The sequence below is a fragment of the Ricinus communis genome, chromosome 5 (genome assembly GCF_019578655.1).
Source record: "Ricinus communis isolate WT05 ecotype wild-type chromosome 5, ASM1957865v1, whole genome shotgun sequence".
Classification (NCBI taxonomy): Eukaryota; Viridiplantae; Streptophyta; class Magnoliopsida; order Malpighiales; family Euphorbiaceae; genus Ricinus; species Ricinus communis.
The window spans coordinates 21645167-21669414 of record NC_063260.1 but is presented as its reverse complement, the minus strand read 5'-3'; the positions used below and the strand labels follow the sequence as shown (position 1 = coordinate 21669414).

General features: G+C 32.7%; 3 protein-coding genes across 4 annotated transcripts; 1 reads left to right on the top strand and 2 right to left on the bottom strand.

Annotated features, from left to right (window-relative positions):
- The first annotated feature begins 4288 nt into the window (after positions 1 to 4288).
- Positions 4289 to 7934, top strand: LOC8275193 (BES1/BZR1 homolog protein 4). 2 transcript variants are annotated; one of them, XM_002522225.4, is made up of 3 exons: positions 4302 to 4756; positions 6779 to 7554; positions 7645 to 7934. In XM_002522225.4, the coding sequence occupies exons 1-3, from the start codon at positions 4541 to 4543 to the stop codon at positions 7646 to 7648; spliced, it is 996 nt and encodes a 331-aa protein (XP_002522271.1). In that variant the 5' UTR covers positions 4302 to 4540; the 3' UTR covers positions 7649 to 7934. The 2 variants fall into 2 exon arrangements, with proteins under 2 accessions (XP_015576690.1, XP_002522271.1); XM_015721204.3 differs by lacking the exon at positions 7645 to 7934 and having other exon boundaries at positions 4289 to 4756; positions 6779 to 7558.
- Positions 7935 to 9150: 1216 nt separating this feature from the next.
- LOC8275194 lies at positions 9151 to 12622 on the bottom strand. Its single transcript, XM_002522226.4, has 5 exons — positions 12318 to 12622; positions 11074 to 11967; positions 10525 to 10725; positions 9851 to 10046; positions 9151 to 9665 (listed from the first exon to the last, which is right to left on the bottom strand). Exons 1-5 carry the CDS (start codon positions 12411 to 12413, stop codon positions 9478 to 9480), a joined length of 1575 nt encoding a protein of 524 aa, XP_002522272.1. The 5' UTR covers positions 12414 to 12622; the 3' UTR covers positions 9151 to 9477.
- Positions 12623 to 17281: 4659 nt separating this feature from the next.
- On the bottom strand, positions 17282 to 18662 carry LOC8275195 (carboxy-terminal domain RNA polymerase II polypeptide A small phosphatase 1). Its single transcript, XM_002522227.4, has one exon. It carries the CDS (start codon positions 18330 to 18332, stop codon positions 17430 to 17432), a length of 903 nt encoding a protein of 300 aa, XP_002522273.1. The 5' UTR covers positions 18333 to 18662; the 3' UTR covers positions 17282 to 17429.
- Between the last annotated feature and the right edge of the window lie 5586 nt (positions 18663 to 24248).

Here is a 24248-nt window from a genome sequence, read left to right as displayed (position 1 = left end):
ATAAAGAAAAATAAATAAATATATATATATATATATATATATATATATATATATATATAAAGAGAAGACAGTAAATGTAGTAATCTTTATTGAGTGTGATCATATTAGATTTTTTTTATTTTAAAAGTTTTGAACAGTCATAGCTTAGTTTGAAAATCTAAAGACTAAATGGAAAAGACTCAATCAATGCGTGACTCAAAAAGTTTTATTAAAAGCATAATACCTCGAAAAGGCCTATCATCTAAAAGCATATCTCGTAACTAAGCTACTACCTAGGTGGTATAAGCATATATCTCATCAAATAATTTCTCTATAACATTAATAAACAACTCAAATAAATAAATTGAAGGAGGCAAAGTAATACATAGGCCAAATTACTGGATTTGTAGAGCTAAAATGGAAATGAATAGTTGATACAAAATTGTGTTTACAAGGAGTGTAACTCAACATCAAATTCTTTTGGCATGAGTTATACTCAGAAGCTATAGAAAAATAGGAGTAGCTAGCTAGTGAGGAGGGTGATGAATATTGTCACATTGCTTCTAACAAATATCATAACTTTACTACTTGTCCTGCATACCTTATCTGATTGAGAAGCCCCGGAAAGAATTTTAAAAGGTTGACTGCTTAGGAGTTCAGCGAATTTTATACTTTATATCAAATTAGTTTTTTATTTTTAATTTAAATCATTTTAATAATCTAAATATTAGTTTTATTTTAAGAAAATCTTACATTAAAATTTACGGTACAATTTTAATAACATGACATCGGGTAAGATAATAATTTTAAAATTTCTACTATATAAAACAATAAGTGCATCGCAGGCCATATCATCCTTAAAAACTTTAATACTTGTGATAATCTCTGTCTAGGATGATATGGCTTGTGATGTATAGACTTATTCTTTATTGTAATTAAAAATATTAACTATCAAATATAAATAAAAAGTAACAAAAAATTCTAATCTTATTTCATATATAATTAGTTATATCTTTCATTTAATAGATTTGACACGTAATTTTTAAATATTATTCACATAACTATATTTTAATTAAAAAATATAATTTTTATTCTACAAATTAAAATTATTTATAATAGAAACAATAGCAACAACTAGTTAATAAAAGCATACATGATATTTAAAATGCATTTAAAACCTTATGTCATTATCAATAATATAAATAAATAAATTTTAAAGGTTAAGGTTCAATAGAATAGTTTTAATAATGAAAATTCACTCTTATAATATTGAAAAATTGTTTTTGAATGGATAAAGATGAATGTTGAGGGTTTTTTCTTTTAACTCGAGAGATAAAATAATTGTTGATAAGAAGAGTTCAGTTAAAGGCTCTATTATGAGCCTACTCATATGAAAACTAAGCTAATTGATTCTATTTCGCCTATGACCGGCTTTAAGCAATTCTTTTCAAAATTCAAAAATATAAAAAAAGATTTTTTTCGATCAAAATACTTAAATCAATCAAAAACATATTTCTTCTCCTATAAAATGAAATTTGAAATTTGACTTATAATTCAAGAGAATAAATTAAATGATGAGAATTCGCTGTGATAATATTAAAGAATTATTCTTAATATAGTTTAACAGAATGAGAATTATTCTTGATATAGGAACAAATTGTTTATAATTATTATTTTGCACGAAAACTTTGGGTATCGTTAGGAATGAAATTAGGAAAATAATATATTAAACTGAAAGAATCTAAACACACTGTATGAATAATCAGTAGCAGTCCCATCCAAGCGATATTATTTAGTACTCGCAAGACAAGAAGATGTAAAATTATAGAATATTTTTAAGACACAGAGTTGAAGATTGAAGGTGGAATCACCGGTTGGTTCGAAAAAGGTGGGGGAATCATCATCATCAGTATGGTGTTGCGATCCAGGAACAGTATATACTAAAACACAAATTTTATCCTTCGTGTCGTGTAATTTGGGATTTAAAATTGAAAAACGAAAGGTAAACGTGTGTTGTATTTCACATAAACGTACGTCCTCGTAACACAATAACATTTAACAGGCCTGTAGCGGACCCAATGGTAGGATTCCAATAAAGTTCATTGATGACCGGTTGGAGTCCGCGGCGCACGTGTGGTAGCTGGTATAGTTGAAATTTTGGGATTATGACTGCTGCTGTGGAGTGGCATCAACACTCCACCACGCCCTTATCTTACTCTGCAGTACCTAATCCTATCATTTCACTTTGCTTCTTTATAAATATTTTTATTTTACTTCAAAAATAAATAACAACTTAATCAAATTTTCTCAACAATAATATTTTGAATTTCTTTTTGTTCTTTGGGCATACATATAATACCTTCTTTCTTTCACTAGAAAGATTAATATAACTTTACCATAAACAAAATTGTTACTCCTTTTCATGTTAGAAAAGATTATTAGAATAATTAAAAATGATTAGTCTTTCCTTTCATACACTTATCATTTTTGTTTTTTTATGAAAAAGTGAAGCAAGAAATTGGGTCATGACAACAGCATAATAATAGTAATCATAAATAATAATGGTGATATAGGGGCATAGGTGAGTGGCACTACTTTTTACAGAGTTTTCACTGCACAAAAGTGAAAGCGAGGATCCTTGAATTGAAGGTGATCAATCATCAATCGCCTATCGTAGAAGCCGAAGGAGGCACAAACCAAAGCCGGACCTACAGCCACCGCCACCAACCCTTTTCAAAATTATTAATAAACAAGTAATGTCCGAAATTACCCCAGAGAAACCCACCTGGGCTCTCTAATCATACAGCACTCTTATTTCTCACGCTAAAGGGGCAGTGTTTGGGGGGCACCATCACGTGATGGGGGAGAGATTGAAAGGATTAAACATATTACTTCAATACGTAAAGAAAATACTTTAAAGGATAATAGATGATAGATAATACAGAGGCCACCGCTAACCCCTCCATACTACAGCTACAACTTAACCAAACACATAGCGTACATGCACAATACTCTTTTATATTGTGTTGCACAGGCTGACAAAAGTGACACAGCAATCACTTTACGGGCCATACCCTAATCGGTCTAAGACAACAATACCCAACCCCCGTTGCCTCCCCTCTCGCTTATACTGTAACTGGGGTCCCGCCCGCAAACATCCCTCGCACTTGCCCCCACCACATGTCATCACTCCCTATTTCCGCGTTCTCATTGGATCTTGGGCACTGCTAGCTCTGATTTTTAGCATTGAATTTTACTGTTAGTAATTACACTTGCTACTGCAGTTAATTTGTTGTTTTATACTTCAATTTCAACAACCAGTCCAGTCCTGTTGTCTGGACGATTTTGAAGAGGTCTATACTAGACTTCCAGATTAAGCATTGCAGATGTATACATTTCCAAACTTATACAACGACACCATTACTTTTACTGCTCTTTTTTTTTATACATTTCCAAACTTATACAACGACACCATTACTTTTACTGTTCCTTTTTTAAAAAAATAAAAAAAATAATACCTTAAGAGAAGCACAGTGAATTATATTTTTTGTCACATACATACCTAATAAAAGGAGACTCATCACATATATTTCCAGACCCTCTTGAGATTTATAGCCAACTTGTTCGTTGAAGAAACTTTGGTCCAAGCTATACTTTTAGAAGACCCATCAATTAAGGCGATCATGGATCCATCTTCTCGTTAACGATTGTAAAAAAAGGAAAAGAAAAGACAAAAAAGATTGGGGGAAAGGTAAAAAAAATTTGGTAAAAGGAGGTGGAAGATAAATAACAAACAAGATCCATGTCGGCCATTAACCAATATTACTGTACATTTTGAATACAACTATACAAGTTCAAGTTCGACACTCAGTTTTGGTGTCTGTACGAACTATAAGCCCATTTGGCTTTTATGCAAATGTACAAAGTGCAATTGCAAATAGGCATGGGTCGCGGTCAAACTCAAGTCAAATGCTTTACCAAAAACCTTGTCCAAAATCCATATGGACCGTGTCCCAAATTATTAATATGCTTTACCAAAACCTTGTTCATCACTTATTTCTCCAGAAAAAGAAAAAACAAAAAACTGACAAAGACATGTTTTAAGATTCCAACGCTACCCCTCGCTCCTCACATCATAAAAACGACATCGTGTCTTTAAAATTTACCTATCTGTTACACTGACGCTTTCTCAGTCCCACAATTACATCACCATCACCACTCCCCTTTATAAAAAGCCTAAACACGTGGTTCACACCGTGATCCCGGAGACACTTCCTTGAGTGGCAATCTCGTTATTTCATTAAATTATCAAGGTCAAATGCTCAAACCCTCTATATTTAGTTCGCCTTCCCCAACCCACACACACCCTCTCATTTAACTACTCCATATAGTCCATAGCATAAACCTTGACCAGAATACCAAAACTACAAATTATATTAATTTTTTATTTTTTTTTAAGAAAAAAGGATTCATTTCTGATACGTCGTGTTTGTTTCTCGGGAAAATTAAGAAAGAGAAAGTGTTAGTGGCAGAGAGTGGGAAGGTTAAAGAGAAAGAGGAGATGACAGCGGGGACAAGAATGCCGACGTGGAAAGAAAGAGAGAATAACAAGAGAAGAGAAAGGAGAAGAAGAGCGATCGCAGCGAAGATCTATGCTGGACTCAGAATGTACGGTAATTATAAGCTACCCAAACACTGCGATAATAATGAAGTTCTTAAAGCTCTTTGCAATGAAGCTGGTTGGACAGTTGAAGAAGATGGCACTACTTATAGAAAGGTAATTATATATATAACACAAAAATTGCGATCAATTTTTTTTAGCTTGCTTTTAGCAGTTAAGTTGAGAACTTCTGGAAGTTGTCAACTTCGCCGGCGGCAGATCTGAAATCTGCATCTTTTCCGGCGACTTTAGCTAGGAAATGTTGTATACATATGTATTTTATATAATAAATTTGCTAAAGTGCGCCCGGTGAATGGTGGCGTATGTTAGCGTGTGGTGTGTGTGTATGTGTGGTTGGGGGGGGAGAGAGAGAGAGAGAGAGAGAAGAACAATCGTTACGTTACATAAAACTATAAAAAGCAACGCATACTGATAGACGATTGAGATTGGTTTTTGGTTATGTTCTATGTCCTATGTGACGCTAGATCGTGTATCGTTTAGTGTTTCGATATTTTATTCCGGTTCGTTTTCCTTTTCAATGCACGAAACACAAGATCTTAGGATTCGATTTCTGGTTCCGGCTTTCGCTTCGATCCTTGTCGACGAACACAGTATACAGTAACTCAGTTATTGCAGAGAACGCCTTTTTTCCCCAAAGACGAAAGAGCCATTTATCCGTCATCAAAAAGTCGGTCAAGTTTCATTTTTCAAAGGGTGAATTCGTCATTATAATTACAGAGCACAATCCTTCTCCTAGATTGAACTTTTGCGCTTGGCTTTCGCTTTATTGCAAGTCCCTCGTGTTTCTTTTTCTCACTCTCTGCTTGAATTTTCTCCTTTTGCATTTTCTCGTGAAAAAGGAATATTAACTTTATGCAATATTGAGGTCACTTTAGTCATTCCACAGGAAATTTGGTATAATTTACTTACCCCGAAATTCTCGGGTGTTATTTTTGACTGATAGAGAAAGCGCTTTAAAGATTGAATCATTGGATACCTTTTTTTTTAATGAAATTGTAATGTTATTTTTTAGGAATATTTTAAAAGGAGTAAAAAAGTGTGGGAGAGAGGGAGAGAGAGAGAGAGAGAGTATGTCTATGTTTGTTTGATTAGTAAGGAAACATGTTGCGGGAGGATACGAGATAGCGTGTCGCGGGTGCAGAGTATGCTTTTGATAAAATGATAACGCTATTGTTTTGACATTAATTCTTTGCTTTAACTTAGTTTTCTTTGTCGGGTTTCAATTACCTTGTTGCCCTTTATGTTGTGCTGTCCATTGCTTTGATTGAGTGTGCCTAAGGGTCACATGGAATGGTATCTGAATGTGATGCTAATTAGTTCATATTGTTAGAACGGTTCTTCTAATTTCAATGGCAAAATAAAAGTAAAAACAATAGGATTTAGGTTCACACTGTTGCCCAACAGAAAGCATGGTCTGCTTTTAATTTGAGCTTTATCTATCATTATTAATGGACTTAGAATATTTAAAATTCAGTAATTTAACTATTGTGGTAAAAGAAGATTGGGGTTGGGGTTGGTCAAAGGTTAATTCCTTAAGGGGGTTGAAGGATGTCCCATGATATATTGAGTGGCAACATTAAGGTGTGGAGTAGCTATCTCTAGGTGTCGTGTCCAATGGGTTTATTAGTGCAGACTGGAGCTGCTATGACAACTGATGGTATGAGATAATTACAGAGATATGTTAATCATGTTTTGATGGTGGCTATTGTTTGTCCTATGAAGGAGAATACTTTAGGTGGACCTGTTCTGCTTTGGACTGACTCTCTTATGGGGCTTACAGTAGGTTATGAGCTTTGGTCCCATGTTGGACCAAGTCCACTAACAATTTTCAACTTAGTATGTGACATTTAGATGCTAAATTGTTATCCCATTGTTCAGCTATTTGCCAATAAGTGTATTTGAAGTAATGCATTTGGAGGTAATATCAATTTAGTACTTTGAAAATGAAGTTCGTGAAAACTACTAAAACATGTTATACTTGGTTTTGTTTCCGTCCATTTAACTAGGCAAGATTGATTTTTGAAGTGTTGGAATTGCGTCATTCTAAGGCCCAGCTTAGTGGTGTGACCTTTTTTATGTCTTAATACTTTATCTTGCTCACTATTTTCACTTGTATAGGGATGCAAACCTGTGGAACGGATGGACATCATGGGAGGGTCTGCATCAGCTAGTCCTTGCTCATCTTACCACCCAAGTCCATGTGCATCTTATAATCCAAGTCCTGGTTCATCTTCATTCCCCAGTCCTGTTTCATCCCGTTATACTGCCAATACTAATGGTAATGCTGATGCTAATTCCCTTATCCCTTGGCTTAAAAACCTCTCATCCGGCTCATCATCAGCCTCATCCAAGCACCCTCACCATCTCTACATTCACACTGGTTCCATAAGTGCACCTGTCACGCCTCCATTGAGCTCCCCAACTTCCCGAACTCCCCGCACCAAAAATGACTGGGATGATCCAGCTGCTGGCCCATCCTGGGCGGGACAGAACTATCCATTCCTGCCTTCATCTATGCCCTCTTCCACGCCACCAAGTCCTGGCCGTCAGGTCCTGCCTGATTCAGGATGGTTAGCTGGTATCCAAATTCCCCAAAGTGGACCATCTTCACCTACATTTAGCCTTGTCTCACGGAACCCATTTGGCTTTAGAGATGAGCCTTTATCAGGTGCTGGATCAAGAATGTGGACTCCTGGGCAAAGTGGGACATGCTCTCCTGCAGTTCCTGCAGGTGTGGATCATACAGCAGATGTTCCAATGGCAGACAGTATGGCAGCTGAGTTTGCATTTGGAAGTAACACAACAGGGTTGGTGAAACCTTGGGAAGGAGAGAGGATCCATGAGGAATGTGTATCTGATGATCTTGAGCTTACTCTTGGAAACTCTAGTACAAGGTAAACTAGTGTAATCGATGATGGAAACGATGTAAGCCTTTTTTGCGGTTTCTTCTGGCTGCTTTATAACAATTTGCTTTCTTGTTGCAGATAGGAAGGATTGGTAATGAAGGGTGAGAGAACTATAGAGGAATCTATTGATTTGGCGTCTTTCTTCCCTTAATGCCTTCATGTCAATGGCTTTGTGTTGTGCATGGTTCGGTTGGCAAAGAATTGACTTAGAAGTACAGTGAGTAGGAGGACCTGTTCTTTTTTATTTTTATTTTTCTATTTTTTGTTTAAATTTTTTTCTGTTCCTATTTTATTTCTTTTTTCTACAAAAGAGAACTGAAAATCAAATTATAAATAGTTCATGGTGGTGACTTTGCCCTTCGGCTCAATTCATTTTTCCGTCTTTTTTCCATTTCCATTTCCATTTTTTTATAATCCTCCTTTTCCAAAAGAGAAGTTCCTATTGCAAGTTGCAAGGTTGATAGTTGTTTGTTTGGTGTGATTTGAATATGCAATTGATAGATCTACTAATTAGCACTGCCCGCACTTCTTTATGTCGTGTCGATTCATTATCAGTATGTGCTTTTGGGGTATTGCTGATTCCTTGGTGATGTACTATCATATCCTCTGCACATCTTTTTGCTTTCTATCTGTGTTACTAATCATTCATCAACTTTTAAAAGAAGCCAGGCATCAAAAATACTGTAAATTCCACGAGGCTTTCTTACTAACAGCTTATTAGCACTGAAAGATGTAATCTGGCGCAACCATCATCATATCCTTTGGCAGAAAACTGTCATGCCTATTTGGTTTTAAGAAGTTTTAATGTATCTGTATAGCGATGTAGCCGATAACATGAACACTGGATGCTTAGATTTTACCTCAACTGGGACACCCACTTTCTATGTTAGGATATGGCCAGCGGAACATTTCACCATACATAAAAATGATATATTCAGAAAAACTCTCTAATCATCGACAGCCATCACAACTGTAGTTATAAAGAACTCGTACATTTTTGGATTTCTGAAAGCTTCCCACTGAATTGAACAGAAAGGAACCTAATCTCTTGTGGACTATGGAAAATGCTTTCAAACAATAATGCGGACATATAAAAAATGCAGAGTATTTTGTTTCTTTCTTTGTTAATTTCCTTGATTCTTGGGGCAAAGTGTGTTTTGACTGTGTTGTTAAAGTAGTTCAAATTGTAGGATGATGATGTGTTGGAAAATGATGGCAAAAAGGCATCACTACCAAGGAACGGATGTCGCCATTAATGCATTGCCATTATGCTCCCGAAATTAGTGTTCTTTGACTATTTTGATTTTGTAATCTCAACAGCCTCTGACCTATCATGCCATTCAAACTCTAATAATTAAACGTTTATCGTATCAGCTACTTAGACACGGGTCAGCTACATCCTTTTGAAAGAAATACATACAAACAAAAAAGGAAAAATAAAAAGAAAAAGAAAACAGAAGTATAGGAGAAGAAGATGATGTGTCAAACTCCAAACACAGCACTAAAATATCTCGTTCCTGAGTTCCATATTTCCATTCCATAGTGATGTTAATTTTAATGGCCAGGTGACCAAGAGGGCAAACATTTGAAAAGAACAGCTTCTCCTCTTTCCTTTATTAGAAAAGAATTATAATGTTGTATTTACATCGGGATACTTTCAAGGTTGTTCACGCATTGTATCTGTCATTATATACACTAGTATTACATTTGCTTCATGTACAGACCCCTTCTTTTCTACAATCCAGAAAAGAGCTAGAGGCAGCAGTAGGGGCCCTGCGTGCGAACATCCTGTACACATTGCCAGCTATTTTTCATATTGCCAAAGCATAGGGATGATAAAATCTTAATTAATGGATGGGAGATTCCTCTGGAAGATATCGAGCGAAAAGATCATTAATACCCAACCCCAAATCAATCACCTCGAACTTTTTGAGATAGGTCTGAAAGTGCACGATAAAGAATGGCTGCAGCAGGTGGTCTCGGTAAAGAGCCAAGAAGTATGTCTGATGCAGTTATTGACTGGCTACCATAAAATCTGGAGTTCTCTTTCGAGCGCGTTGTCACAATACTCCCTTCAAGCGAACATCCGACAAAAGCTCCTGCATTTTCAAAATTATCATGTAAACAGTTACAAGGAACAATCACTGTCTAAGAAACTTGCATAATAGGTGCGATTATATTAAAAACAGAAGGACTGTTCAGGAGACATATTATTACATCCTGAAATATCAAAAACATGACATGATTTTAAACAACAAATTAATCACTGAGACATAACAAGTACCTTTACTGCAGCTGTACGTATAACAAGCAGCATAACCACCATCACCAGCTCTCAGATCAGCCTCGACAGCCCGTCCAACAACACCAACTGCAGCACTCAAACCAGCACCGATGGAAAGATGTGCATTGCCACAAAATGTCTTGACAGCATCACTTGTTCTCAACACAATAATGAAATCAGTCAATTCACCTCCAGCCTGCATGCAGATCAACAACTTACTAATAGAACCACACGTGCATACTTAACTCCTAAAACATGCCAAACATGAAAATTATCTCTTAAGCACAACTTCAGCGACAGAAGATAAAGAAATAGCAATCAGCCCTTCATTAAATTCATAATCAGAACAAAAGTGAAGATAAAAACATGAGGAAAGTTATCAGAACAAGGGTGAGACATATGGCTAAATCTCCATGTGCAAAATTCTGAGCACAAATACAATGTTTGGGGAATCAATTGTTTGCTAGGAACCTGTTACATACTTGTATAAATGTGGCAGTAGAACAAAGTATTATGAATATTAACCATGCTTATGTTCAGTCGGGATCTAGAAGAGAAAACTGATGAAATTAACAGCTAAAGAGAGAGATTCAGTGACAATATCTCATTTCCCTTTGAGCACATACTCAGTTCGGACGTGACAATCAAAATTATTAAAAAGACTAACTCATCACCTGAGCTCCCCATCCCATTCCAAATGAAGATATGGCAGAGGGCGGCGACCACAAGCCATCTTCCCTCCGAGAAATTACAAGCCCTGTTCCAACATTATATGTAACCATCATCCCAATTTTTGCAACTGTGATAATTGCAAGGCCTTTCGCTTTTCGTAGTATGGCATCTGGAATTGATTTTTCAGGTTTTAGACAAACTGCCTGCAATGGAAATGGATCAAGTCAAAATTAAAGAAAGGTGCCATGATTATTGTAGGAGAGTTATTTGGCTACATCTCTTCTGCACTTTTCTCTCCTAATGATTTTACCCAGCTGCTTTATATTTCAACTTTTAAATAAAATAAAATAAAAAGAACAAAGATTATTTAGGATAACACAAGGAGTTCTTAAACAATAGGCTCTATTGATTAAGTTCCTACTGAACAGGCATTTCTGCCTGAAAACTTAATTTGCAGCCTATTTACTTAATGTCTTGTAGTTTGGAATTTCTTAAGAAACAGCAGCTCCTGAATAGTAGAATATAAAAGGGTGTGGGACCTGAAGTCTTACCTTGTTATAACCCTGAATCGTGTTTGCTGCTTTGTAAATCTCGTACTCCATGGATTGTCCCCATGGAAAATTAACCCAGGATCTCAAAGTACTAAGGTCCGTCAAGTCATGGGTTGGTAGCTGGGCAGCATTGCTTACTTGGTCCATCAGGTATGGCTGTACAGACTCAAGCCTAACGCAGCATACATCACATACTCGTTGAGGATCTGCAGTACGAAATTTTACTGGCAATAAGCTCCTTCCTTTAGAGCACTCACCACAAAATATTCCTCCACAAAACCTGCAGTGATGCCTAGAGCACATGATCGGATGAAATCGGACACCACACAGCATGCAAGCAGAGGCTGCGCTGTCAGCCAACCATTTTGGTGGGTCTGCTTCAAGAATCTCCGTCACTTTACCAAAAGTTGCTTCCGTGAGAGTTTGAGCCATCTCCTCCCAAGCTTGCTCAAGTAAATTACTTGATACCCATGAAAAACTACCCTTGTATATATCACCTGAAGCAATAGCACCCACTTTTCCACGAGCTGCAAGTAACATTTCTGCTATAACATCCCACATGGTTAATTCCTTTTCTTTTTCAAAGTAGTGGTTCCAACCCATATCACCCTCGGGAAAATAACCACCATTTGAGTGAAAACCTCGATTCCACTCTTCATGATCACTATCCGACATGGGCGGAACAGAAACAGGTATCCAAACCCCAGTTTCTTCAGAAAGTGGTGGGTCATAAAAGAAGTATTTCCCCACATTTCTCTGGCTCGTTTTAGTTCCTTTCTTTTCCGCATCACTCCTAGGATAATTTTCTCCAGATATAGTCATTCTTGGCGACCCCAGTCCAACTGTGGCTGCAGAACTAAAGTACTCCATAGAACATTCAAGTCCCCCATTATCCTGTTATCATCAGAAAAATAAAGCAATGACAAATTGGGAATTTCAAGTCGGTAAAAATAATCACAGGGAGGTGAGAAGAATATATATCGACCAACATTTATGTACTAGTAGAATCCTAATTCAATTTTATGGTTTACTCAAGTTAAAAAGCATAAAAAGAAAATTGGTGAACTAAATAACAAGATTTGATACTTTATAGTGATAATCAGCTCAAAACTATAAATTTAAATTACCCAAATTTGACATAAAGGGCAAAAGAAAAAAGAAAAACTGAATCAAAGAACATAAACATTCAATCCAATTCAATTTCCACAAATACAGAAATCAAAAGGGATTTCATAAGAAATTACCGGCAGAGAATCAGAAACCCTAGGTTTCTCTGATTTCCCAATTCCATCAACTTCATCTTCAACACGAGACTTGAAATTTACAGAGTTGCCCTCCATAATTGTTCAAGAAAATAACCAAAATTCACATATAACCCAAAAAAGAAAGCAAATTTGAAAAAAGAAATAGTGATAGGAAAGAAAACAAAATTCAAAACAACGACATAAGAGACAGAAAGAGAGAGATAATGATTGAAAGAGTAATGAAAGGAAGTTTAGAAGTTTAATGGCTGTTTCTTTGGTCTTTATGTTGTTTACGTTTTGCCTAAGTCTGTTTTAATTTATTTATTCGTTTATTTATGGTATAATTATTACACCTCTGCAATTTGCCCTGTCATATTGCCATGCTCTTCTATCATGGCATCTATTCATAATATCAGGTAATAGCCTTTTGTTAATTGTTTGTTACACTTAAGATTATCAAAAATTAAATATAGCGAGAGGTTAGGACCTTTAATAAATTGTTGGTGTGGTTAACACTTTAATATTTAATATTTTGAGAATTGAATAAATTTTTATTATTGAATTTAAATAAATTATTAGATAAATTAATTTTATTGGATAAATAACGAAATATAAAGTATCAAAATTAGTAAAATTAACTAAAATAAAATAATTTATCAAATTGTAAGGCTTTTTTTTATTTTTTTTATTTTATTAAAATAGACATTATTAGTTTTACATAAAAGCTAAATTAATAAAAAATAAAATAGTAATAAAGTTACAATCAATTATTACTAAATAAATAAACTACAGCTATAAATTAATAATATTAATAAATTTAAATATAAATAATTAATATTTTAATTCTCATAATACTAAAATTTTACAAAAATTTATATAATTTTTTATATAAAGATTAACTCATGTTATCAAGTTTTGTATTTTTTTTTTAAATAAATCTTTTGGGTGTATATATATAGGACTCTTTTATACTTTATCAATTAAAAAATATTAAGATTTGTTAATTTGTTAAATTTAATTATTTAAAAAATGAAGCTGATTTTTTAAGAATTCATTAATCAACAAAGATTATGGATTTATTAATATTGAATATAAAAATATTGATTAAAAAATAAAAAGACTAAGAGCTTTTATGTTATTTAATATGTTAATTTACTTTCTGATTAATCACAACATCTTTAACTATAGTACACAACATAAATTGAATTTAGTTTTTAGTATATGGTATCGTGAGCTTGATATATGTTGTGCAAAAAATGATTGTTTTATATGTTGTTTGACTAAAATAAATTTTTGTTATCACTAAGTACTTAAAAAGTAGTAATGATAAACAAATAGTTGAAATTTCATAATCATTCTAGATGTATAAGGAATTGGAATATTAATATTATTAAAATCTCAAAATATTTGATAATATGAGCAATACCATATATCAAATACATATAATAAAGTATCTATAATATAATAAAATATTATAATTTATTTTAATTCCTATATAAAATATTTACAATTAGAAAAATTAATTAATATTATTTATACGTGCATTACACGGTTGTTATTATTATTATTTTAATTTTACACGTCACGGTCATTAGTATTATTTTAATTATAAAATTAAATTGATAGATATATTTAATAATTTTTAATATTTAATATTAATTTATAGTATTTTGAAATAATAATAACAGAATAGCTATCTATAAATATTTCTTTTAATTTTTAAAATTGTATTAATACAATAATATAAAATTATTTATTAACTAATTTTAGTTTATATAAACTAATACTATTAAAATAATTAATATTATTATTTTTAAAATTATAAATTTATTATATAACTAAAAATTTAATTATGTTTAGATATAATATTAAAAATATAAGTGAAAATATTGTTTTTAGAATTAGATTTTCTATTTAATAAAAAAATTTATTTATTAGTCAATATAATGCTAAAATATAATTAATATGCTATTATTTAAATAAAATTAGAATAAAAATTATTTATTAATTAATATAATATTATAATATAATTAATATGTTATTTATTAGAATTAAAATTATTATCTAATTATAAATATGAATTCTAATTATAAATTTATAAATTATATAAAAATTTAATGTTAAAAATAAAGGTATATTAAAATATAAAAATTTATATGTAAAAGATTTAATATTTGAAAAAAAATTTAAACATTAAAAATTAATATACAAGCATCTCAAGTACTGGTCAATAAAAAGTTCAAAAAAGAAAAAGAAAAAACAATTCTGCTGAATAATGTTTGTCCAAGAAAGGTGTCATCTTTGTATCCAAACCACTCTGATTAGGCCAACTTTGCTTGAAAAGCCAAAGAACACCTCCCTTTCTCTCTCTGCCCAAACCAAAACAAGTGGAAAGAGACTGCAAAGTGTCCCAACACAAAGATTTATTTATTTTTAAATGTCAAGTCTTAAAATGGCAGCAGCAAGAACAATCAACTCTACAAGGATCTATATCATCGCCTTCTCAATCATCCTTTTAACTCTACTCCAACCATCATTTTCTTACATCACAACTAATAGCAAGGACCCATTATCAATTTCTTCAAATAGGGGTTTATTGGCTATTCAGAGACAGCAGCAGCAGATGCCCAGTTGCAGTGAAATGGTATCCAGATCTCAGTGTTCCCAAAATCCAAAGTGCCGTTGGTGTAAAAGTGAGGATCTTTATGACATGTGCTTTAGCAAGACCGAGGCTTGGAGGCTGCCTCAACAGGTTTTTGTTTGTGATTGATGTCTTCTTTATTTGTTTTGTTGTAATGGAAATGGATTTGATGTAATCTAGTGACTTTTCTTTTTGAAATTCGAAAGCTTCTTGTCGCTGCTGATTAGTAATTCACTTTTTGAAGTGTCTTTCTTTATTTTGCTTTAAATTTCACGGATTATATAAAGATTAGCAAGTTCAGCACTGAAATGATTATTTCTGTTAGTCTCTTTTGTTGTTTATTAATATGGAAGTCGGTGATTTTTGAACCATTTGCTGCCTACTATTATTTGATTTTTGTGTTAAACTACAGTTCTTTTGTCTCCGTTTGTTTGCTAAAAATTGTATATCTGAGAAAGAAATTAGAATATGGATCTGTTTCGTTTAATTGTGCTTTCACTCCAAACATGCTGGAGAATCAATATTTCAATTTAGCACTTCAGCACCATATCTTTGTAAGCCAGAGAATTGTGACTAAATTAATTGAGCTAAATAATTATTTGATTCCAATGGTTGGGAATGCTTGTTCTTTAAAGCTAAATTCAGTTTCCGTTACAATGACTTGGTTTCTCTTCTAATGCTGTACTGCTAATGGAAACCGATTGTTAAGCCCTGCAATTTTTAGAAACATATACTTGTAAGTCTAGGATTTGAAATATCAAACTTTTGGCAATAATTAGCTCGATGATTTGATAGTGAAGTTGCATTATGCTATGGATTTAGCCTAGAGTGGAGAGTCTCAAGTTATTGGTGACATTTATGATTTGTATTGATTACATATCCTTCATGCTCAGAGGCTTTTTGACTTAGTAATTTGGAATTTACTTTTTAAAGTACTTTCCATTTGCCTAGTGTAAATATCATTGACACATTTGCTCCAATCTGTCTTACTTATTTAATAAAGCTTGTAAAATCTGTATTATTTATTAAAGCTTCAGTAGAAGCTGTTCAATCTTATGCCTACTAGTTTGAGGATGAGAATAATTTTTCTGGATTTGGGATGTGGTGTGTGAGCAAGTGGAGAGTAGATTAAAAGAAAAACAAAAAGACCATTTATATGGAGAGTGGGCATGGCTGGAGTCATGCAATCAAGGGAGGTCTTTATTTGGTGAATTATCTGCAGATTGGTATCTCATTTACTTGTATGTTTCCACTTCAGCATTCACATTGGCCAATGTTTTAAAGTAAACCTAGTAACAGTGACATTGGAAGTTGATGCTTGACAACCTCTTACCTTGCATTGGTTTTAAGGGCCCTTTGTTTGGGAATATGATTTAGGAATCAAAGAATTGCATGCTTCCGGAAGTACAATTCAAGAGTTTCTTGGCCATTCTGTTCAGAAAGGGAAGGTTCTGCAGATGTGGATAAGTAGGTAGTTTATCAATTTCCTGTTCATAAACTGAAGCTATTCTTCTTCTGTGTGAATTTTTCTTGGCCAAGAATCAGCAGTCCCACTAACTGTCATGCGCCTTTGAATCTTTTCTTTCGTAACCATAACATTTTGCTTCCTTTTCTTTCTATTTCTTTGTTAAACCTAGAGCAAAATTCTTTTGAAAAATGTATTCATGTCATGGTGCAGATGATAACATCTCAACAGCATCTAAATCTTGAGTGTTATCTTACAAATTTTCCAGAGGAAAAGAAAATTGTTAACCCAATTGTTTTTTTTTTAACCAGATTAAGATTCTTTCTGAAAGATGTATTCCTGTCATGTCATTTTGCAAATGACAACATCTAAATAATATTGCATGATGGTCTATCAACGTTCTCTATCCTATAATAAGTTGATTTCTCGGGCACAAAGCAACAGAAAGACTGGCAAAATGCTGATACAGAATTTGCAATTTCATCACACTATTGCTGAACTTAAAACTTGTATGGACTAGAGGCAATTACAAATCTGATTCTTTCACTCAAGCAAATTATACATGAACTGAAATTAAGAGAGTTAAATACCAAGTTACTTTGCAGCCAATGTGCCAAACCCAGAATTTGAAAGGCAATCAATTACGGTCAGCCAAGTTGATAAAAATTCACCGTTCATATTTTCTGAATTAAAACTGCCTAATGGGAATATTTTCTGAATTAAAACTGCCTAATGGGAATATTTTCTGAATTAAAACTGCCTAATGGGAAAGAGTAGTAAACTTGCAGGTTTTGCAGAAATCCAAATCTTGCACTAAACACGGCAAAATATCAAGGATAAAAAAAAATGAATCAGGAGTAAAATAAAATAAAATGCTATTATTACCATGAGTTTCTTGCTCTCATTTGAGATTGAACAATTAATTATCTGTTCAACACAATCATTTCATGAAAGAAACCTAAAGAAAGACCCAAAAAAAAAAAAAAAAAGGGGGAGAAGAAACAAACTACACTTGTACATTAACCTTCTTATTATCACCTTCACCACAAACAAACTGCTTCACAGCATTCCTCATATCCTCAACACCATCGCATCCATTAAAAAACTTGGCCAACTTTCCCAACTCTCCATCTCTGAGATCATCAATAAAAGGCTTAATTGGAATTGCATTATCAGGCTGAAATGTGTAGCAATTAGGATTATCATCAACAATCACCACTCTCTTCAAGTCCCTCCCCATCTCAGACAAATCTTTAACAAACTTCCCATCAACTTCCCTACATGAGTCTCTATATAAACGATGCGAAATTAGCCCCTTTTCATCCAATCTATCAAGAACAAGCGAAGCATACGCCTTTAATCCGGCAGTGAACACCACCACCTCATACTTTGCTGCCAATGCTTCCAAGAATTCATCTACTCCCGGTCGCTTCAACACATAAAAATTCATGAATTCACCATCAATATTTGGCCTCACAACAAAATCAAACACATGTGGAGGTGGGTCTGCCTTGGAATGCACTAAAGTCTCATCAAGATCAAGAAAAACAGTTCTTTTATTTGGAGAAATCAAAGGCGGCAACTTTTCATTAAAGAAGAGAACTCTACAGATGCCATCCTTTTCAACATCAGGTTCTTGTTCTCTCTTTCGATCTTTAACTCCGTTTTTCAGGATCTTATATCCTTTGTAGCGGCTATTAGGCGTGCTAATGCGAGCCAATTTGGAGAATATCTTAGCGAGACGGCGCTTGCAAGAATAGATAGTTTTGTTAATGGAAGCAAAGATGGCATTAGAGGAAGCACCAATACAATGGGTTTTCGCTGGAGATTTCTTCTTTTGACGGCGGTGGCAACCCCGACGGTCTTTGATAGACTTGGTTGGTGTTTTCTTGAGAGCCTTTGACACCATTTTCCCTTCAACTGTACACACGGAGAAAAAGTAGACAGAGATGAGATTGAGTTTGTCTGCAAAAATGAGTTAAAGGAGTGGCGTTGGGGGGTATAATTTAAACTTAGGCTCGGTGCAACGGTAATGAAAAATTAGGTTCGGATGGGAAGCAATAGATAGAGGGGGGAGAGAACAGTTAAAAAGAGATGAATTAAAATGTATTCACAGTGGAGGAGGCTAAGGGTAGTTTTTATTTTGGGTTGGTTGGTTGGCGTGTGTGTTTTGGGTAAAGATAGAAATGTCGACCGTTAGTAAGGAAGCATTACAGTAGGGTTTGTTGTCTCTTCCTCTCACTCACAGCCTGGCTTTTAACTAATATTCTAAACTCAGTGGCTCCCCCTTTCTTTCTTTATATATATATATATATATTTTTTGAATTTAAAGGCTCATTTGAACCAATCTATTCTTTCAAGTTTTGCTTTCTCATATAAAATGGGTATTTGAACCAATCTATGCGTACTTATTTCCGGTTTTAATTATAAGATAATTTTTTAAAAAAGAATAATCCTAAGATCAATATGATCAAGAAATTTAGAACTAAAAACATTTTTAGTAGTTACATTACATAACATGAGAATTAAGGACCACATTGTCCACTATTCTGAAAGTTTTCTACCAATATTGAAGCAATTGAGGATCAAGGTCGTATTCATAAATTTACGGAGTTCTTATATTTGAAATTACGGCTCTTTTCAGGGCATTTAAATTAGGTATGGAAAAGCAAATAAGAAGGGTAAATAGGAAATTAGGAAAACTGATCGTGGTCCGTTAGGAAAGTGATGCCCGTAACAAAAAGGTAAAAGAAAAAAAAAAGTATATATATATATATATGGTTTGAGTTCAGCTCAATAAGTAATGGGCCGGGCCTGTACCCACATTAAAATGAACTGACCTCATCATCACTTCAATCCATAATTTCTATTTAAATTATTTTCCATCTCTTGGATGCATCAACTCATTTTAGTCTCCTTCAATATTCAGATGCAATCTGATTTATATCATTTAAAAAAAATTAATAATTAAATTATGAACCAGGAACTGGATTGATTAGTCTACCTTGTGATAATTGAAGGAGAAGTTTTCAGTATACATGATCATGGCTCAACGTGCTCTAATAAATTTATATAAGAGCTTAAAAAGATACATACACGCGACATAACTTTACCTACTGTGTTATTTAGTTATCATCGTATGTAATGTTCATGAAACTATATAAATTCAAATTTTAAAATAAATAATTTTTATTATTTAATCAGCATATTTAAAATAATATTTTTCTTGATATACCTCCAACAAGATTTCAAGCAGGAATTAATAATTTATTATATATGTTATATGCATTGAAAGAAAATTATTTATTTTTTTTATTATTATAAAATAAAAGAAGGGAGAGTGCAACTTATCATCTTATTCCCGTTAGATCAAGTCTGTGCATGCAATTAAAATCACTTCTAATCAGAAGATTAGTATTTGTGCTTGTAGCTTCGCCTCCAAGAAAATTAGTGCAACACAAACTAATTAAAGTACTTGGCAAAGAAAAGAGCAGAAGGGTAGAATAGAAGAAGGCAAAGCTACCCGCTTAAGCAATTTCTTCTTTTTTTTTTTTTCCCATCACTAAGGCTGAAAGAAGTTTACGTGAGTTTTTGCTTGCAACTCAGTTCAAGAAAAAGCTTTCTAGTAACTAGTAAGTCTTCAGTATCCACTAGCATGTTTGAGTCTATGTTTTCCCTAACCATCTTTGTAAAAAATGGACCTAGTTTTATATAGATGCATATGTATATAGCAATTGCTAAAGAAATGTGAAAGCAAAGATTCCACTAGAGAAATGGCAAAATCCAACAACTAATACGTGCTTTGGCCACTTGGTCCAAAAGTTCCAGTATTTCATGCAGCATCAATGGGAGGTAGGAGTAAATTTCTTTGAAAGGAATCATCAAAGCAATGGGGTCTCTGCTTTTTTAATTTTATTTTATCAAAGATCAGATTTGGGTAATGAACATATCCAGTAACAAGCTAGCTCCTTGTTATAGCATGCAAAATGGACTAACAATAACAGTACTAATATAAAATTAATAGTGGGAGTGCTTCACAATCTATTGTATTGTAATAATGGCATATTGGCATTTGGATGGTAAATAGTGGGAGGTTGGAGGATTTATGCATGCGCATCTGAACATAGTTTTGTGGGTTGGTTTAGTCTACAAGCTCTTTCCATTTTCAACACATTCATCCAATTTCAACACTATTTTTTTAAATCCTCTATTTATCGAAAGCATGGAACCCTCTTGTAGTTGCTTAATAGTCGCATGCACAGAACTGAGGCTTCCCCGAGCCTTTCCTTGGAAAAATTGAGTGATCATTAGTTGGGAGTAGGCAATAACTATAAAAGATTATTTGGTCTTACTTTGGGTGACTTTTGCCATAGTAAGAGGAGAACAACAGAAGCGAGTAAACGCCAGCCTTAATTGCACGTCCCTTTCTTATTAATTATTGGAATATATCTAAAAGAAAAAACTGTATATATAAGATCACTTTCATTATATTGTAAATGACTTCATCAGTATATGATATGATATATATATACCATTCTTTTCAGAATTATTGTGATATCATCCATGACAAATTGTGATATCACCTACTGTGGGTCCAATATTATGATTTTAAAGACTGAAGATCAGGTAATCTCCATAAGCAAGCATTAACCAGTCAACTGGTCTTCATTTCAAATAATTTTTAGAAAATTTATGCTTCCACCACAGCAAGAATCCCTGTTCAACTGCGGGCCAGGTTGTGCCTTTGGGCCTGTAGCATGCGAAAGAAAAAAAAAAAAAGAAAAACTTGTCTTTGACTCTTACGTAAATTTTGATTTGGGCCCAGACCCAACTTCTTTTGTTTTTTGTTTTTTTTTTTTTTTTAATAATTGGTTGATAAGGTGGTCTGCAGGTAATGGAACTAACTATTTTTCTTGTGGATTTTATTAGATATAAGAGAATTGTAAAATTTTACTCAACTGCTTTTCATATATAAGTTTTCAATTCATTATCTTAACTCTTATCTTAATATTCAGAAAAAGATTTTTAATATTGGAAGTCTGACCTAAGCATCATCTCCTTTTGATATGAAATTAGTAGTGTGAAAGCATCCAAAGAAAGAAATTAAACAAGATTTGTGGCAGTATTTATGGGTACATAAAAGTAGTCCGGACTCCAGAGGTTGACAAAATATGTAGGAACCTTTTCTTTAGACATGGCAATAAATTTTCATTAATATTGATAGATATAAAAATAATTTATACATGTTAAAAAATATAGAATCCTTCTATACTACTTGTGCTTTAGATAAACTTAGAGATTCATAATTATAATAATAGTATATGGCTTATTTTTAATCTGACCGTTTAATAATTAATCCAAAAATATTTATTTAAATAGACCATCACTAAATTCAAAATACTCAATAAATTAGCTCATTTCTTTCTAATATATAATTAATAATTGATCAAGTGGAATCAACACCAACTAAAGAAATTTAAAACGACCTAAGTAATACTATCAAAAGTATATATATATATATATATATAGAGAGAGAGAGAGAGAGAGAGGGTAAATAGAGTTAAGCATGCAAGACAATTCTGCGGAATGTAATTAATTAGCACTGTTGCCAAAGCAAAACATCTTAGTCAAAACGACATATCGTTATACATTTAAAGAAAGAAAATTCTCACTTGTTGACGCACATGCGTATTAATTTCACGTGGGAGAAAATTCGACAAGTTAAAGGGCCAATTACATATATTATATAATCTCATGTTTTTTTTTTTTTTTTTTTTATAAAAATAATCTTATGTTTTAGAATTGGGATTCATTTTTGTTCACTTTCGAATGAAGTTTGAGACTTCATGCTATTATGAATCTGTATTAATGGGCAAATAAAACGGTACTATGTTTTTACATAAATTTGTTCTTATCTTTTGAATGTCGGCTGGTAACTGCTTCCGGCCTTCCGCCACTGTATAATGCCAGCTATTATATGTCTTAAAAATATGACAATTTGCTTTTAACACCTAAAATGTGTTATAACATTTCTTTTAATTTCCTTTTAGATCAAACAACTAAAACATTTTCATTCATGTAATCTAAATTGAATATATATTCAATATGCATAACAAGAAATATAAAGAGAGATTTTTACTTAAATTCTTCAATCGTATTAATAAAAACTCAAGATCGTTAAATAAAGAACATTTCATCTAATTAATTTCTTTACATTTTAGTTAGCTGAATTATCTGAAATTTATTGGCAAGTATTATTTTTTAAATATTCATTCTAAAAGGCTGAAAACATTCTGCACCTCATAACAATAACAAAGGTAAAAACACGATTTTTAAAAAAATCATAAATTTCTAGTAAGAAGATCAATATTAAATTGATGGCAGGTAAATAAAATAAAAAAAATATATAAATATAGTAGGAAATTAAAAAAAAAAAAAACTGAATAGAGAAAGAAGAAGGAAAGGAAAGATATGTGTCGTACAAATTTATGTATATAGAGATTTAATGAAATTAAAAAACTGTTTTTCTTTATAAGTAATAAGCGTAATCAATATAAGATCAATGGCCATTGAATTCTCAAGAAAACAAATGTCATGACATAATACAATATTGTAATAGGAAAAAAAAACCTTTTATTATTATTATTTTAATTCTTATACTAATTTTTATAATTACAATAGCTCTATTTTTATTACTAATTAATCTATACTTATCAATTGTAGAATATTTAACGAATATATATGATGCATGAAAAAATTAATACACCTAAATGTACTATAGGAATACTTAATGTGAATGCTTTTGCTTTGTTTTCACCTTTCCAAATTCTGTCAACCGATCGTGAAAAACTTCCTCCTTTTATCACTTAAGCCATAAATCATGGTCTCAGAAAAGCAGTGATTATGGAAAATCTTACTGTCACACGTAATTAATTATCCTTATATATACTCGGTTTCTTCATACATAAATCACACTATTTTCGGGCACATATCCTAGATTCTGATTCATGTAATTCTCCAACAGTATCTTAAACAAATAATAACGAAAAGAAAATTATATCTATTCTCTCTTTAAACCTAATTTTCCTTACCAACTCGTTAGCCCTAATAATAGCACGAATTGGGCATTGTTAGCGCAACAGAAAACTATAAAAAAAAACAAAAAAAAAAAACCCTTTATTCATCTTAATTCTTAGCTATCAAATTTATTAACCATTAATTAGCAAAAGAAAAATGCTTCGTATTTCCATAAATTATTGTTCCAAGAAATAATAATTATCTATTTTCTTCTGGTCATAAGAACTATCCATTAGGCGGTGACTCATGAATTCTGATAATTTATATTTATCCACAAATATTTAACTCCAACTCATTATGGGAGAATGGATAGCAACAGTGAAAAACAAGAGCATTAAGGAAAAAGATAGGGACAATAACAAAATTAACGGTGCAAAACCATAGATCCAAGACTTAACGAAAGGGGTGCATTCATGCCTGCTCTGCATTCCCGGTGGGTAGTTGAATCAGCCCTCCTATTTATTTCTGTGTTCACAAAGGCATATGTCAATGTCGCTCTTTTCAACGATATCTCCCAAGAAAGACATATACATATTTTGTTTTCCCTTCTTTTCTAGATAACCAATTTTTCAGATACAAAATTTTTGGCTACTCTCAAAATATAATAATTAGTAATTTAATAAGCCATAGTATAAAAATATGTTATTTTAAATTCTATAATTAATATATTAATATATAATACCCGGAAAAAAACTTAGAAATAAATGTCTGTCTATATTCTCTAAAGGTCAATATTTTGCCCTTTTTT